At 42.8% G+C, this 16,033-nt stretch overlaps 1 protein-coding gene across 1 annotated transcript in view; it reads right to left on the bottom strand.

Annotated features, from left to right (window-relative positions):
• MTMR7 (myotubularin related protein 7) overlaps positions 1-16,033 on the bottom strand; it is a 93,495-nt gene that overhangs the window by 53,912 nt on the left and 23,550 nt on the right. The window contains exons 2-3 of the mRNA XM_024760009.1: positions 1,562-1,684; positions 189-351 (exon numbers count right to left, since the gene is read on the bottom strand). Of these exons, the coding sequence (XP_024615777.1) occupies positions 189-351; positions 1,562-1,684 (286 nt within the window). The remainder of the gene's footprint in view (positions 1-188; positions 352-1,561; positions 1,685-16,033) is intronic.

Below are 16,033 nucleotides of genomic sequence, written 5' to 3'. Positions count from 1 at the left end.
AAGTAACTCAGACAGAGGCGCCCCCCAAAAGACAAGGAACTCTATCAGTCAGATTTCTTGGCCTCATCTGAAGGCTGGGATAATTCCTAAAGTACTGTAATTATGAAGGATTATCCATATTTCTTCAACACAATCTGTGAATGTCTTAAGAGTGGGTCCAAGCTGAATGCCGAGCCGCTCTGCCCTACCTGGCCTTGCAAGGCGGATGAGAGAGATGTAAACGTCATGGCAGTCCCTTTCCTGAGGGATGATGAGCTGTAAGAGCTGAAAGTTCTTGCAGCGAATGAGCAGAGGGCACCCGGTAGCCGTTGTCGCCTGTTTCTCGATGGTGGAAATCTGACTGTGAAGAATCTACCACCAAAAGTTAATGTGGGTAAACTAAGCACAAATAACAGATACATAGGACAAAAAGTAACACAGATCTCTGAGCCACACACATAGACAAGAAACACTCCCTGACCTTCAGCTGGCTTGCACTCAGATGACAAGAATCTACGTGTTTGGGGTAAGAGCCCACTGTCTGAATTTATCATTTTATTTTTCAGTGCCAAGCTTTCTGATATCCAAACTAATTATATGAAGCAAACTATTCGGCATACAATTCTGCACAGGTCCAGGTAAGGGAACATTTGGGCCGTCAAATGTTGAAATGCACTGAGTAGCTAAAATTAAACAAGGTCATGAGAAGTTAGTAAAGTAAACCTTGCAATCAACAAAAGTTAGAGACAGCTCCGCGGGGAGGTGCCACCATGCTCCTCAATTCCACATGGAATGCTCTCAAGTTCAACAGCAACGTGAGATTGTTGTTTTCAAAGCTCTTGGTGGTCAGGCAGGCTGCAGAAGAGACTTACTTGAAAGGAAATCATGCTGAAGTGCTCAGGCGTTTCAGGAGGGTCTCTCTCTGCTCAGCCCTCAGTGGCAACACTTCATTCTCTAAATTCCTCCCCACTAAGTAGTGCCTGCCACCTTCTGCTGAAAAGATAAAGTCTACAGACTACAGAAAAGGCAAAATCTACAACTCAGGGACTCTGGTTCTGGTCATAATGTCATGGTTGGGTGGCTATATAAAATAAGAACTATCTAATGGTCTCATTATTATGTAGCAGAAATACCTGATGATGGGACTGTTCCCTAGACTTTTTTTTCTTTTTTAAGTTATGAGAAAACCGCAGACAACATAAGATGACTAAACGGCCTGCATTACAGGATGCTACAAATGAAGTGGATTGCAAATAAAGCACTGTGGAAATGCTGTATCTGGTACACTAACATTATTGAATTTCTACTTGACAGCTGTGACACGAAGCACTTACAGCTCTGGCTATTTCTATGTCTCTGATGATGTTCAAATAATTGGTGCTTAAAATGAGTAAACAGATCAAGTGGATGTGCCCCTTTACAGAAAAAAGGCAAAACCCACGTTCCAAGAAGAGTCCTCTCTGAACACCCAGACGCCAAATCCCACCCTCCTCACCCTAAGGACAAACAAAAAAAGAGGGGGTCAAAACTTGTTACTTAAAACAATGGAAAACACATAAAGCCAACAGTAAGGAATGCATACCCATGTTTCTTTCCTTGTGTCAGGTGCATTTTCCACAAATATGACATGAGTAGCCGTCAAATACAAAGTACCAAGGGCTGCCTTTTTAGAAGATATTCGATCTACCAAGCGGACATTTTCAACCTAGAGAAATCAATGTGACAGGGTTAGAGGAGAGCAAAAAAGCTATTCACAAAAAGCAATCAGTAAGTAATCTCGAGCTTAATCCAAATATGATTTTGAAAATTCTCCCAATAATAAAAACCAAAACTTTCCCTCTTAATTAGATCTCACAATGATTCTGTATATCAAAAGATAAAAATTCACCAATTCCTTAAATGTACCACAAAAGAGTTATAGACCCTATTTTTTTTTTCAAGATCTTTACTGGAGTATAATTGCTTTACAATGTTGTGTTAGTTTCTGCTGTATAACAAAGTGAATCAGCTATATGTATGCATATATCCCCATATCCCCTCCCTCTTGCATCTCCCTCCCACCCTCCCTATCCCACCCCTCTAGGTGGTCACAAAGCACCGAGCTGATCTCCCAGTGCTATGCGGCTGCTTCCCACTAGCTATCTACCTTACATTTGGTAGTGTATGTATGTCCATGCCACTCTCTCACTTTGTCCCAGCTTACCCTTCCCCCTCCCCTTGTATAGATCCTATTCTTTAAGAATACCCTTTCTGTGTTTTAAATAGGTCAACATTTTTACTTCACTGTAATTATGTAATTTTAAGGCAGGAAGCATACACATGAAAGTTGAGTTTACACATTAACTATATATGAATAGCATTCTATTAAAAAAATAATGTATTTTCCTATGTGTTTCTCAGTTGTAGAAATGGCCCCAAGGTTATCTGCTTCCATATAAACCAGTAGGAAATACAAATATACATACAGGAGCAAAAAGTATCAGAAGAATGTTCTGCAATGCTTAGCAAGAAAATCTACCAAATTAAGATGCTAATATTTATAATAAAATCTTTCTAATAAATAGAATTCTCACCCCTGAGCTAAAATTCAAACTGCTACAGGAGACTTCTGGAAACAACTTTTATCAAGCATACATCTCTGAAATGTAGAGTAATTTCAAGAATATGTGCATCAGGGTCATTTCAATATGAAATGTAAAGGAAATGACAAGACAGTTTCTACAAAGGAAAAAAGCAGCAATGACGACTCCAATAAGGCAGAGCCACCCCAAACACTCGATGAACATTCTAGTAATGATGGCAGTGCTTAGCAATGCTACTTACTACTGCCAAGGATATCTACAAAAAGATACACTACCAAACGTAAGGTAGACAGCTAGTGGGAAGCAGCCGCAAAGCACAGGGAGATCACCTCGGTGCTTTGTGACCACCTAGAGGGGTGGGATAGGGAGGCTGGGAGGGAGACGCGAGAGGGAGGGGATATGGGGATATATGTATATGTATAACTGATTCACTTTGTTATAAAGCAGAAACTAACACACCATTGTAAAGCAATTATACTCCAATAAAGATGTAAAAAAAAAAAAAAGACACTGGCTCAACCCTCATCCCTCAAATCAGGATGGTGACTTGCTTCCATGAGGCAGCTGAGAGACTAGTGAATCATATGTGCTCCATTCTTTCGTCTAATATAGAAGCTGTTGTGCTGATGCAGTTGGAGAGCCCAAGGCTTCTCAACCGCTCCAGGAAGCCCTGCGGGGACAGCGGACTGAATGGACACCCCTCAGGACCGTCAGGACAACTCCAAGGGCAAACATCACTCCACACATTCCACTGCCTCAGTTTCCTCTGAGCCCTTAGAACCAAACTAGACTTCTGGGAATAGTACTTGAGCGTCTTGTCCCACTTCTTCCCAATTTCCAGGGACCTAATGAGGCAAATAAAGAATCAGGTATTTACTATAATTGGGGGGCATACAATTTATGCGGGGGGTGGTTGCATCATTCCTGAGGCCTTGTGAATGTCTATGTGTATCAAGAATGGTCATTCAACAGCAGTGTTCTTAACCTACCAGCTTATGGTTTTAAAAAATACTTCTTTTGAGGGCTTCCCTGGTGGCGCAGTGGTTGAGAGTCCGCCTGCCAATGCAGGGGACATGGGTTCGTGCCCCAGTCTGGGAGGATCCCACACGCCGCGGAGCGGCTGGGCCCGTGAGCCATGGCCGCTGGGCCTGCGTGTCCGGAACCTGTGCTCCGCAACGGTAGAGGCCGCAACAGTGAGAGGCCCGCGTCCCGCAAAAAAAAAAAAACTTCTTTTGTTACTACAGGGCTCCACATTCTTTCACATGGTTATTCATCAGTCTGTCTCTTTCGTAAATGGTCCTCACATCATTGGTTTACTTTCATACCAGGTGGTCATCATTTCTTATACATTCATGAAAACTGTTTATATAGTAAGGATAGTAGCCTATGGCTTAATTGTTATTTGTATGTTTTATAACTGCGTCTTTACCAAACTCTTTTACTAGTTCTAATAATTTTTTCACCAAAGTCTCTTGGATGTTCCGAGTAGACAGGAATATTTTCTGTAATAATTTCTCTCTTCCTTTCCATTATTTATACCTTCATTCCCCTTGTTTAATGGCATTAACTAGAACCTTCAGAATAACAGTAAATAACAGTGGTGACAACACTCTTGTGTTGCTTTTCATTGGTTTAATAACAGTTTTATTGAGACAGAATTCAGATACCATACAATTCACCCATTAAGAGCATACGACTCAACGCTTTTTAGTATATTCACAGCACTGTGTAGATCATCATTGTGCAACCACTACTACCGTCAGTGTTAAAGCATTTTCATCACCCGAGAAGGAAACCCTGTTCCCAGTAGCAGTCAGCCCTCTTTCCCCACTAACCACCTCAGCGCTAGGCAACCATTAATCGACTTTCTGTCTCTATGGATTTGCCTATTCCAGACACTTCATATGAACTGAATCGTACAGTCTGTTGTACTCCGTGACTGGTTTATTTCACTTAGCATCATGTTTTCAATCCGTGTTTCAATCAAAGTTCATCCATTTGTAGAATGTGTCAGTACTTCATTTATTTTTACTGTCAAAAATATTCCATTATATGGATATACCACATTTTAATTTATCTATTTGTCAGCTGGTGGACATTAGGGTTGTTTCTACCTTTGGTTATTATTACTATTATTTTTTTAAATTATTTATTTATTTTTGGCTGTGTTGGGTCTTCGTTTCTGTGCGAGGGCTTTCTCTAGTTGCGGCGAGCGAGGGCTACTCTTCGTTGTGGTGTGCGGGTCTCTCACTATCGCGGCCTCTCTCGTTGCGGAGCACAGGCTCCGGACGCGTAGGCTCAGTATTTGTGGCTCACGGGCCTAGCTGCTCCGCGGCATGTGGGATCTTCCCAGACCAGGGCTCGAACCCGTGTGCCCTGCATTGGCAGGAAGATTCTCAACCACTGCGCCACCAGGGAAGCCCTGGTTATTATTAATAATGCTGCTATGAACATTCTTATACAAGTTTTTTCTCATACAAGTTTTTATGAGGACATATGTTAGGTGTATATACACCTAGGAATAGAATTGTGCCGGTTCATATGTAACTCTTTGTTTAACCTTTTGAGGAACTCCCAGACTATTTTCCAAATCCAAAGTGGTTGTATTATTTTACATTCCCACCACCAATCTAAAAGGGTTCTAATTTCTCCATGTCTTTGCCAACCCTTGTTAAATAATTTTTTTTGATCATAGCCATCCTAGTAGGTATGAGATAGTATCTTGTGACTTTTAGTTGCATTTCCCTAATGGTTAATGATGCTAACATCTTTTCATGTGCACATCTGTTTTTAATGGGAACACTTCCTATTTTTTACTCTTGAGTTTGATGTTGATTTTTTTAAAAATCACATAGTGGAAGTGACCTACTCCTATAAAAGTTTTGATTTTTGAAAATGAGGAATGAACATCATGCCTTTTAAATATATATTTGGATGAATATTTACTTTTTTATTTTAGTCCTGTGCTATTAATAATAGTAATAGATTTCCTAATCCTTAAAGAAGTCCTGGATCTTGGTATATGATCAACTTGGAATCGGTGTGTTAGTGTTTCAATACTCCTTATATTTTATCTGCTATAATTGTTTTATTCTTGTTTTCCCTTTTGGTTTTTTTGCATCTATGCTTTTAAGAAATCATTACAGTTAAAATTACATAAATTAATTAGGAAGCTTTCAACATACAAATTACTATTTGAAAGAAATATGGGTACTTCTTTATTCAGAAACAAGACTTTAATAATTCATTCAATTTTTTGTGCAATTATAGATCTGTTCAATGTTTCTATTTTTTACTAAATCTCATTTTGATATCTATTTTCTTTTCAAATTATCTTGTTGCCGATTTTCAAATTCTTTACAATCTTTTAATTCTTGTCTGTGCGTAAATCCCTCTCTCCTTACCCCTTCTCTCATTCCTAATATTGTGAACTATGTTCTTATTTCTTTGTGATTAGGTATGCATATGTTTTTCTTCTAAGTAACAGGTCTTAGATTTATCAAGTTAATTTTTCTCTTTTCCAATCATTACTTTCTGCTTGTGTTTGTTAATAAATGTTTTAACATGCTTTCCTTGAGTATATCATGTGGTTTTTGTTTCTTTGTTCACTTTAATTTTTTTTATAATTTTTTTTTTCTTTTTGGCTGTGCCATGAGGCATGTAGGATCTTAGTTCCCCGACCAGGGATCGAATCTGCATCCCCTGCCATGGAAGCATGGAGTCTTAACCACTGGACCACCAGGGAAGTCCCTCTTTGCTCAGTTTTAAATTCTTGGGTTTAATAGCTCATCAATTTTCATCCTTTTTGATTAATAACAAGCTTTAAGTCCAATCATTTTCCTCCAGCTAAATCTTTGGCTGCATCTTATGAGTTTTGTTTGCAGTATTATCATTCTTATTACTTTCTAGGTAGTTTATAACTGCAGTTTTTATTTCTTCTTTTTTTTTTTGCGGTATGCGGGCCTCTCACTCTCAGTGAGCTCAGATATGACAGCAAAGTTCTGAGCAAAGTTCTAAGCAGAGGAATAATATGAACTGTCTTGTGTTTTGTTTTTATTTATTTATTAATTATTTTTTTGTGTGCAATACGCAGGCCTCTCACTGTTGTGGCCTCTCCCGCTGCAGAGCACAGCCTCCGGAGGCTCAGGCTCAGTGGCCATGGCTCACGCGCCCAGCCGCTCCGCGGCATGTGGGATCTTCGCGGACCGGAGCACGAACCCGTGTCCCCTGCATCGGCAGGCGGACTCTCAACCACTGCGCCACCGGGGAAGCCCTTTATTTCTTCTTTGACCCAAGAGTTCTTAAAGAGAATATTTTTCAATTCCCACGGGATTGGATTATGGTATTTAAATTTTTGTCATTAAACATTCTATTCTGAAGTGACTATGAGAAAGATATAATGGAAGAGACTGTGGGAGGAGAAAAGCAAGGGGATATATTATATTTAGGACATTCCTATGGGGAAAAACTCATTTGCATGCTGAAATATACCTAGCTAAATTAACCAGAGGTCCAGGATTGATATACCAATTAAAAATATCTAAAAACAGAATGTAAATAATTCTCTCTGCACTTAGAACCAATGAAACAAAACTTTATTAGGGTAACCACATTGAACATAAGATAATATTTTGAAGCCAAAGTATTTAGTATGAATTATTCTCCCTATAGAAGTGAAGAAAGCTATACCACTTAGATTATTTTTTGAAAACCTCAGTGGAACAGAAGAAGGTTTGCAGATGGTGGTAGGTTAAAACACTTAATGAGATTTTTCCATGTCTTTTTGTTAACTTTGGATGCTGCCGCAGGAAAATTACATTTCAAGATTTGGCAATCGTTCTCACAGGTCTCACAGCTGTCAAAAGTAAGGCTGAAGGGGAGGGAGGGGAAAAAAAATGCGGGAAACACCAACAGCATGATTTCCCAGTGATGTAATAAAAGAAATGAGTAATAAAAATTAAAATCCCGTAATCTGAGAATTTCTGTGAAGATGAGAGCACTAAAATTGGGACCACCACGTGGTTTACACTAAGACAGCCAGAACATTCTTGACTGTGATGCTAGAGTCAGTCAATTCTAGAAAAAATGAAATAAATCTCAAGAGTTTGGGCGCCATCATGAAGACCCATTGGTTCAATAACTCTGCCTCACTGTCGAGCTGATTTAATTCTACCTCACCTACACATGTAATAAACTATATGGTAATAAGGCTTCTTTCATACTTAGAGAGATAATGACTCTTAGGAAACCACCAGCTTCTTTTTTTTTAGATATAAATTAATTTTATTTATTTATTTTTGGCTGCGCTGGGTCTTCGTTGCTACGCACAGGCTTCCTCTAGCTGTGGTGAGTGGGGCTACTCTTCGTTGCAGTGTGTGGGCTTCTCATTGCGGTGTCTTCTCTTGTTGTGGAGCACGGGCTCTAGGCTCACGGGCTTCTGTAGTTGTGGCACGTGGGTTCAGTAGTTGTGGTGCACGGGCTTCGTTGCTCCACGGCATGTGGGATCTTCCTGGACCAGGACTTGAACCCGTGTCCCCTGCAGTGGCAGGTGGATTCTTAACCAGTGTGCCACCAGGGAAGCCCAGGAAACCACCAACTTCTTAAGACAAAGTTATTGCAATTCATTTGCACGTTCCTGGGAACACCACGCTTAAGACACACTTGGCATTCGTGCTCTGCAAATGGCAATTCATCTATGCAAAAGATATTACACGATTATCATTAACTCTTGAGTGTACATTTTTCACTTTCTGACATTTCCAAAAATGGGATGTATCTTATGATTAATGTGGTAAGAAGCCACTGTGGCATTTAACTGGCAGCACTTTTTCTTTCTCTGTGGTAAATAAAATCTCAGTGCATTTTACAATCACTGATGTCTTAGGTTTGCTGAAATGCAGTTATTAGTCACTGGCATATAAATTATATTGGAAATCATGGGACTGAAAGAGGTTACCTCGGGAGAGCATGCAAAGTGACAAGAGGAAAGACCTGAGGGCATCCAACACTTAAAGCTCTGAAGGAAGAGGAGGAATCAGAAAAGCAAACTTGGAGGCATGGCCAGTTAGGAGGAAAATCAGGAGAGCGTGCTGTCAGGGGAGAGGGTGCAGAGGGAGTGGTTTAAAAGGAGAATGTTTATGCCGATTGCTGCTGAGAAATCAAGTAAGGCCAAGAACCGTAAAATGCCCATTGGACTCAGCATCACGGAAGATGCAGAAGGGGTCGTGGGAGCCCTGGGATCAGAAGCCGTAACACAACGGCTGGAGGAGTGAACTCATTAGAGCCGAGAAAGTGGAGATTCTACTCTTTGTGGAAGTGAGGGCAGAAGCCAGAGCTGGGAACCTGACCATTCAAACTCCATCCCGGAGCAGCAAAAGACCAAAGCACGCAAAGAGCTTTCCAGAAGCAACAGGCAGGTCAAGACAAAGCAGCCTATGAGGGTTGCCAACCAGGGGGCGTCTCACACTGTGATGCACACAGGAAATAAAGTAACTCCCATTCGGAGGAAACTGTGAGAAATACGTTTTAAAGGATTAGAAAAAGGAGATGAGGATCACTGGGCAAGGATTTGTTTATCCTGCTTGTACTGAAGTCTCCCCAGTCCTACAAAGCTTCTCCTCCAGCTTTTAAAACTGGTCTTTTTAAAAATTAAGAAACATGCTTATGTATGCAATGTTTAAAAATTCAGAAATACAGAAGAGGGAAAGAAACTCACCCTAGGCCCATAATTGAAACACAAGCACTGGGACTTCCCTGGGCGCAGTGGTTAAGAATCCACTTGCCAATGCAGGGGACACGGGTTCAATCCCTAGTCCAGGAAGATCCCACATGCTGCGGAACAACTAAGCCCGTGGGCCACAACTACTGAGCCCACACTCTAGAGCCCGCGAGCCGCAACTACTGAGCCCACGTGCCACAGCACCTGAAGCCCATGCGCCTAGAGCCCATGCTCTGCAACAAGAGAAGCCACCGCAATGAGAAGCCCACTCACCACAACGAAGACCCAACTCAGCCAAAAACAAATAAATAAATATTTTTAAAAACCAAAAGCACGGGCTTCCCTGGTGGCGCAGTGGTTGAGAGTCCGCCTGCCGATGCAGGGGACACGGGTTCGTGCCCCGGTCCGGGAAGATCCCACATGCCGCGGAGCAGCTGGGCCCGTGAGCCATGGCCGCTGAGCCTGCACGTCCGGAGCCTCTGCTCCGCAACGGAAGAGGCCACAACAGTGAGAGGCCCACGCACCGTAAAAAAACAAAAAAAAACAAAAAAAAAACAAAAAAAAACAAAAAAAAAAAACCACAAGCACTGTGAATCTTTCGGTGTATTTTAGAAAATATTTATACCTTAATTTAAGCATTTTTTTGATTACGTGGCAAAGTGCCAGGGGAAAGAAACCCAGGGATGGGGAGGAAAAATCTAATCTCTGCCGTTGCTTTACTGAACCTTTCCTTTGCTCCAAATCTTCAGGAGAGTAGGTTGTATACTGTACTGCCTTGATGGGTTGGACAAGGGCTGTGTAATTAAGTAAGAGGCGGGTTTTAATACAACACAGCTGAGTCATGGACCAGAGGTGCCTAAATGGATGGTGAAACAATCTATAACCTGAACTAATTCAGTGGAAGCAGAAGATTATGCTAGAGGAGACTGTGAAAGTGCAAACATCCAAGGGAACTGGCAGAAATTCTGGGAAGAGCTTTGGAATTCTGAAGGGAATAGAATGGAGGTGTTCAAAATAACTACCAACATGGCATGGGTCAGGCCAATCCCAGCCGTCAGTTGGCTCATGTAAAAGTTACCAAAATAATAATAATAAAAACAACAATTAAACATTTTTGGAGTACTTACTCTCTGCCATGCACTGTGCTGTCACTGCATATCTGACCTCAGTTAATCCCCACAATAACCCCATGAGTTAGGTCCTCACATAATCTTCATTTCACTGTTACGTTTAGAGACCCGACAAATCTTCCCAGGTCACACGAGCAGTACATGGGAAGGCTCAGCTTGGAGCTAAGGTCTATCCAGCTCCAAAGGCCAAGCTCACAGGTCATGGAGGCTGTGGATCCCTGGTGAATGCCTATGAGGTCATTCTAGTTCTGTTACCCAAAATTAATATGTTTAGGATAACCAGTTAACAATTATTTTAAGCAACTTTATACATGAAATTAGTATTTGAAAACAGAATGCTGGGACTTCCCTGGTGGCGCAGTGGTTAAGAGTCCGCCTGCCAATGCAGGGGACACGGGTTCGAGCCCTAGTCCGGGAAGATCCCACATGCCGCGGAGCAACTAAGCCCGTGCACCACAACTACTGAGCCTGCGCTCTAGAGCTCGTGACCCACAACTACTGCACCCGCACACCTACAGCCCGTGCTCCACAACAAGAGAAGCCACTGCAATGAGAAGCCCGCGCACCGCAAGGAAGAGTACCCCTGCTAGGCGCAACTAGAGAAAGCCCACGCGCAGCAACGATAGACCCAATGCAGCCAAAAATTAATTAATTAATTTTTAAAAAACAGAATGATTTAAGAGAAAATTATATTGTAAAACTATATTCACAAACCGCTATGAGAACATTCTTCTTTGAGATAAACCCAAAGACAAAAGGTCTGGGAATGGGCTACGGGAACCCAAATGTTGGCACGAGGACATGTTCGGGATTCTCAGAACCAAAAGAAAGAACAGTAAACATCCAATTCCACTCAACAAAATGCCTTTGTGTAGCACGGTGTTAGGTTCTGGGAAGAACAAAAGGCTGAATAGGATGGAGTCTTTGTCTCATCCTGAAGAATCTTACAGACTCAATGGAGAAGGCTGTGCCCCAGTTTAACAGCCTTTTCATTCCCATCCTTGCTCTGCTGAGGTTAGATTGAGAGGAAAAAAAGCTTTCATCAGCTTTTCTAGGCCGAGGCTGAAAAGCCTCAGTGAAAACATGGGGCCCCTGCACGGCACTGCCAGGCCTGAAACAGGACACAAGTATGGCTGCATCCTTCCCCCATCCATCACAGGGAGACACAGCCTCTCCTCAGCCATTCTCCATTGCACCACCTTCTAATTTCAATCTAAATAGAACAGAAGTCTTTACTTTCTACCCTACAGGTTGAATACTGGACTACTGAACATTTTGGGATTCTAGAATCATCTCTGACTATCTGGAAAAGAAAAGCTGCTCTGTAGGACAGGGAGTCCAAAGTGCAGTGTAGGGTTACCTTTTAATGAAAGAAAGGAAAATGAATGGCACTGGCCACCGGTTTTGCTTGGGCTGAAGATGAGTCCTCTAACCCATATAAAGCAGGCTGAGGGTCACGGCCAGTCAGCTGGGGGAAGAGATCCAGAGGCTGCCGAACAGGGAAAAATCAAAATGTCTGCAGCGGCCAAAACCAAAGACAAGTTTATGTTCTAATCTAAGAAAAGCAACTAGATAAACAGTTTGTCGTGCTAAATTTGGTATCATGACATTTTCTAAGACCAGCAACATGAAAAGTAAAATATTTGTCTGCAAGGCAGGAGGCCTCGACTCTGGTTCTGGTTCCGGTTCTGGTTTTGAAAGGGAACCGTTGGGTGCAGGCAGCTGAGCGACTCCGTCTGGGTTCTGACTCCTGTAAAGGACCTACAGGTATTTAATGCTTTCCCACACTTGCACAGGTTAACTCAGAGGTGCTTCAGAGAGACGTTAGAAAACCCAGAAAACAGCAGTTGTGAAAATACACAGGATAATGACTCAATATTAAATCTCAAGAAATTTAGCCCCTCGGTAACGTGGTTGGCCAACAAAGCTCTCGCGATTTCCCAAGGAAAGGAAGCACCAGCCTCGGCCACGGCAGATGCCACAACACTCTCTGAAAGTGGCCCAGGGGCTGCACTGCAGCCCAGCATTCGGGGCCCAACGAAGAGAAGCCCCCGAGGGCAGAGCCCGGCCTCAGGTATCCACCGTCTTGGGTGCAGAGGCTGTGCTGGCTTCAAGCGGTGCCCACTACCTGCTCACTCACTCCTCACTCACTCACGAACTGCTGAGAATCACAATCAGGCCAATCCAGGACTCTTCTAGAAAAGCTGAAGGTAAAGAAGGAAGCACCATTGAGGAAGATTCCTCTCAACTTCTCCCTTGAGCAGAAGGGACGAAAGAAGGGTAATAATAATTACAAAAACACTACTCACATTAACTGAGCAACTGCTGAGTGTCAGGCGTCGTACGAAGTGTTGTCCGCACACTATTTCTAACCCTGGCTGAAAACTAGACATAGTGGTCCCACCGAACAAATGATAAAATACACATGCAGCCCGTAGACCTACTGCCCAGGGCCCCACAGCTAGAAAGCAGCAGAGCCAGATTTCAGACCAGAAGTGTCTGACGCCCACACCTGTTCCCTAGATGTGCCCCCATACTTTACCCCCTCGGTCCAAGCCTAACACTGTAAATCCTCCATTTTCCCTAAAATTTCAATGACAGAGTTACACGGTTAACACGTAAAAAGTTCTGACTAGGGCTTCCCTAGTGGCACAGCAGTTGGGAGTCCGCCTGCCAGTGCAGCGGACACGGGTTCGTGCCCCGGTCCGGGAGGATCCCGCGTGCCATGGAACGGCTGGGCCCGTGAGCCATGGCCGCTGAGCCTGCGCATCTGGAGCCTGTGCTCCACAGCGGGAGACGCCACAACAGTGAGAGGCCCATGTAAAAAAAAAAAAAAAAAAAAAAAGTTCTGACTAAAGCTAAAGCACTGATAACTCGGTGTAGAGCATTAAGTTAAAATGGCCACGTTAACGCCGTCTAGTCACTTCACTGGTCTGGAGGGGTGCATGCCCGCCATGGCACTGAGGAGGCCTGGGGAGCCTGGCTCCCACGTGATCAGTCCCAAGATCAGCTGGCCAGAGTCATGACAGGTGCTCTGGCCTGTTTCACATCATAAGGTGCCACGACATTCTGGCAGCAGGAGAACCACGTCAGGAATCGAGGTGCACTTCTCACCAGCCACGCATCAATTTTAGAAATGTTTCATTTATGGTAGATGTCCCTGTGGCACTAAGTAGGATTATTTTTTAATAAATTTATTTATTTTATTTATTTATTTTTGGCTGCATTGGGTCTTCGTTGCTGCAAGCGGGCTTTCTCTTGTTGCGGCGAGCGGGGGCTACTCTTCATTGCGGTACATGGGCTTCTCATTGCAGTGGCTTCTCTTGTTGTGGAGCACAGGCTCTAGGCGCACAGGCTTTAGTAGTTGTGGCACGAGAGCTCAGTAGCTGTGGCTTGTGGGCTTAGCTGCTCCATGGCATGTGGGATCTTCCCAGACCAGGGATCGAACCCGTGTCCCCTGCATTGGCAGGTGGATTCTTAACCACTGCACCACCAGGGAAAGCCAAGTAGGATGTTTTAACTTTGAACCCAGAGCTCCTGGACAATGAATGATTCCACCTGCGAGTAACTACATGTGTGAGAGAGAGAAAGAGGAAAGGCGTCCATCTCTGTAGTTATGAATAAACTGTAATTACTGACAAACAAGTTCATAACAGGGACTTCGGAGATTTCATTCTTGCTCTCACTGAATGCTCACCTCGTGTCTGTGATTCCATTTCCCCTGTTACAGTAGTGGTAATGACAGAGTTTGCAAAAAAGATGGGCTACTCAATGATAGTTGCAGAATATTTTGACATAGATGAAGAAAAAGTAAAGCAATAAAACATTCTTCAGACCACTTGGAATTGTCATAATCTCTTATAATAGGGAAAACAAGCATCTGATTTTTCCAATTTAAAAAGAAGTACTTTCAGGCTTCCCTGGTGGCGCAGTGGTTGGGAGTCCGCCTGCTGATGCAGGGGACACGGGTTTGTGCCCCGGGCCAGGAGGATCCCACATGCCACGGAGCCTGCGCGTCCAGAGCCTGTGCTCCGCAACGGGAGAGGCCACAACAGTGAGAGGCCTGTGTACTGCAGAAAAAAAAAAAAGTACTTTCAATACTGTATTGTATATTTGAAAGTTGCTAAGCGAGTATATCTTAAAAATTCTCATCACGAGAAAAAAATTGTTAACTATATGAAGTGATGAGTGCTAATAACACTGTGGTAATCATTTTGCAATATACACATATATCAAATCATTATACTGCATACCTTAAACCAATACAATGTTCTATGTCAATTACATCTCAATAAAACTGGAAAAATAAAATCACATGGTAGGGACTTCCCTGGCGATCTAGCGGTAAAGACTTCGCCTTCCAATGCAGGGGGTGTGGTTGGATCCCTGGTCAGGGAGCCAAGATCCCACGTGCCTCGCGGCCAAAAAAACCAAAACATAAAACAGACGCAATACTGTAACAAATTCAATACTTTAAAAATGATCCACATCAAAAAAATAAAATAAAATCGCATGGTGAAATGTCATATAATAAACTCGTTTGCAAAAAAAAATTTAATTAAAGAAATTAAGAGATACACATTTTTCCTAGTTGCATAAAGTTGCTTGAACTCATAAAAGGGGGTAGTCAGGGACTTCCCTGGTGACGCAGTGGTTAAGAATCCGCCTGCCAATGCAGGGGACATGGGTTCGAGCCCTGGTCCGGGAAGATCCCACATGCCGCGGAGCAACTAAGCCCGTGAGCCACAACTACTGAGCCCTCGCGCCAACTACTGAAGCCCGCGAGCCTAGAGCCCATGCTCCGCAATGAGAGAAGCCACCGCAATGAGAAGCCCGCGCACCACAATGAAGAGTAGCCCCCTCTCACTGCAACTAGGGAAAGCCCGCGTGCAGCAACGAAGACCCAACGCAGCCAAAAATAAGTAAATAAATAAATTTATTAAAAAAAAAAAACGGGGGTAGTCAGGAAGCTTCAGGAGTTTTCTAATCCAGCCGTTTGGTAGAAAAATCAGAAACACCAATCCTTCTCCCAAAAGGCAGATTTAATCTGTTTAAAACTATAAAACTAATGAAAGTCTTTTCCCAGGACCATTTTATTCAGAGGTCAGATATTGGAGAAGAAATGAGGGAAAGGCAAAAATCACAAAACACAATCCAAGAAAATATATGGCATGTAACCAGAAGAAATACTTAAGACATCCTGCCCTTCATAAAATTTATAAAATATCTTTGACACAACACAGAGAGAGATGCGGGTAGGATACACACATTCAGACTGCATGAAAATAATCCTATTTTCAAGCTGCCTGAAAAATTAAGTCTTTTAAAAATGTATCCCGCTAGGAAGCTAAATTATTCTCTAAAACTTAGTCAATAGTCAGATATACTACAAAGCAAGGCACCTATTAAAAATCCCTGAGATGGCTGCCACCCATCAGTTTAACCTTTGTTAATGTAATTAATGTATTAATTCATGTTATTCATTTGTTGAGTGTCTATTCTGTGCCAGAGACCCAGACCGGTTACCCAGAGATTCCTAATTAGTAACACTGCCCGCAGATTATGTGACTCCACCTCTGTCAGGACTCTTCCAGGAGCAAGAGACAGAAGTCTCAACTTCATAC

Source organism: Neophocaena asiaeorientalis, unplaced genomic scaffold, assembly GCF_003031525.2.
Source record: "Neophocaena asiaeorientalis asiaeorientalis breed wild unplaced genomic scaffold, Neophocaena_asiaeorientalis_V1.1 scaffold521, whole genome shotgun sequence".
In the NCBI taxonomy this organism is placed as follows: Eukaryota; Metazoa; Chordata; class Mammalia; order Artiodactyla; family Phocoenidae; genus Neophocaena; species Neophocaena asiaeorientalis.
This window is presented reverse-complemented; position numbering and strand designations above follow the sequence as displayed.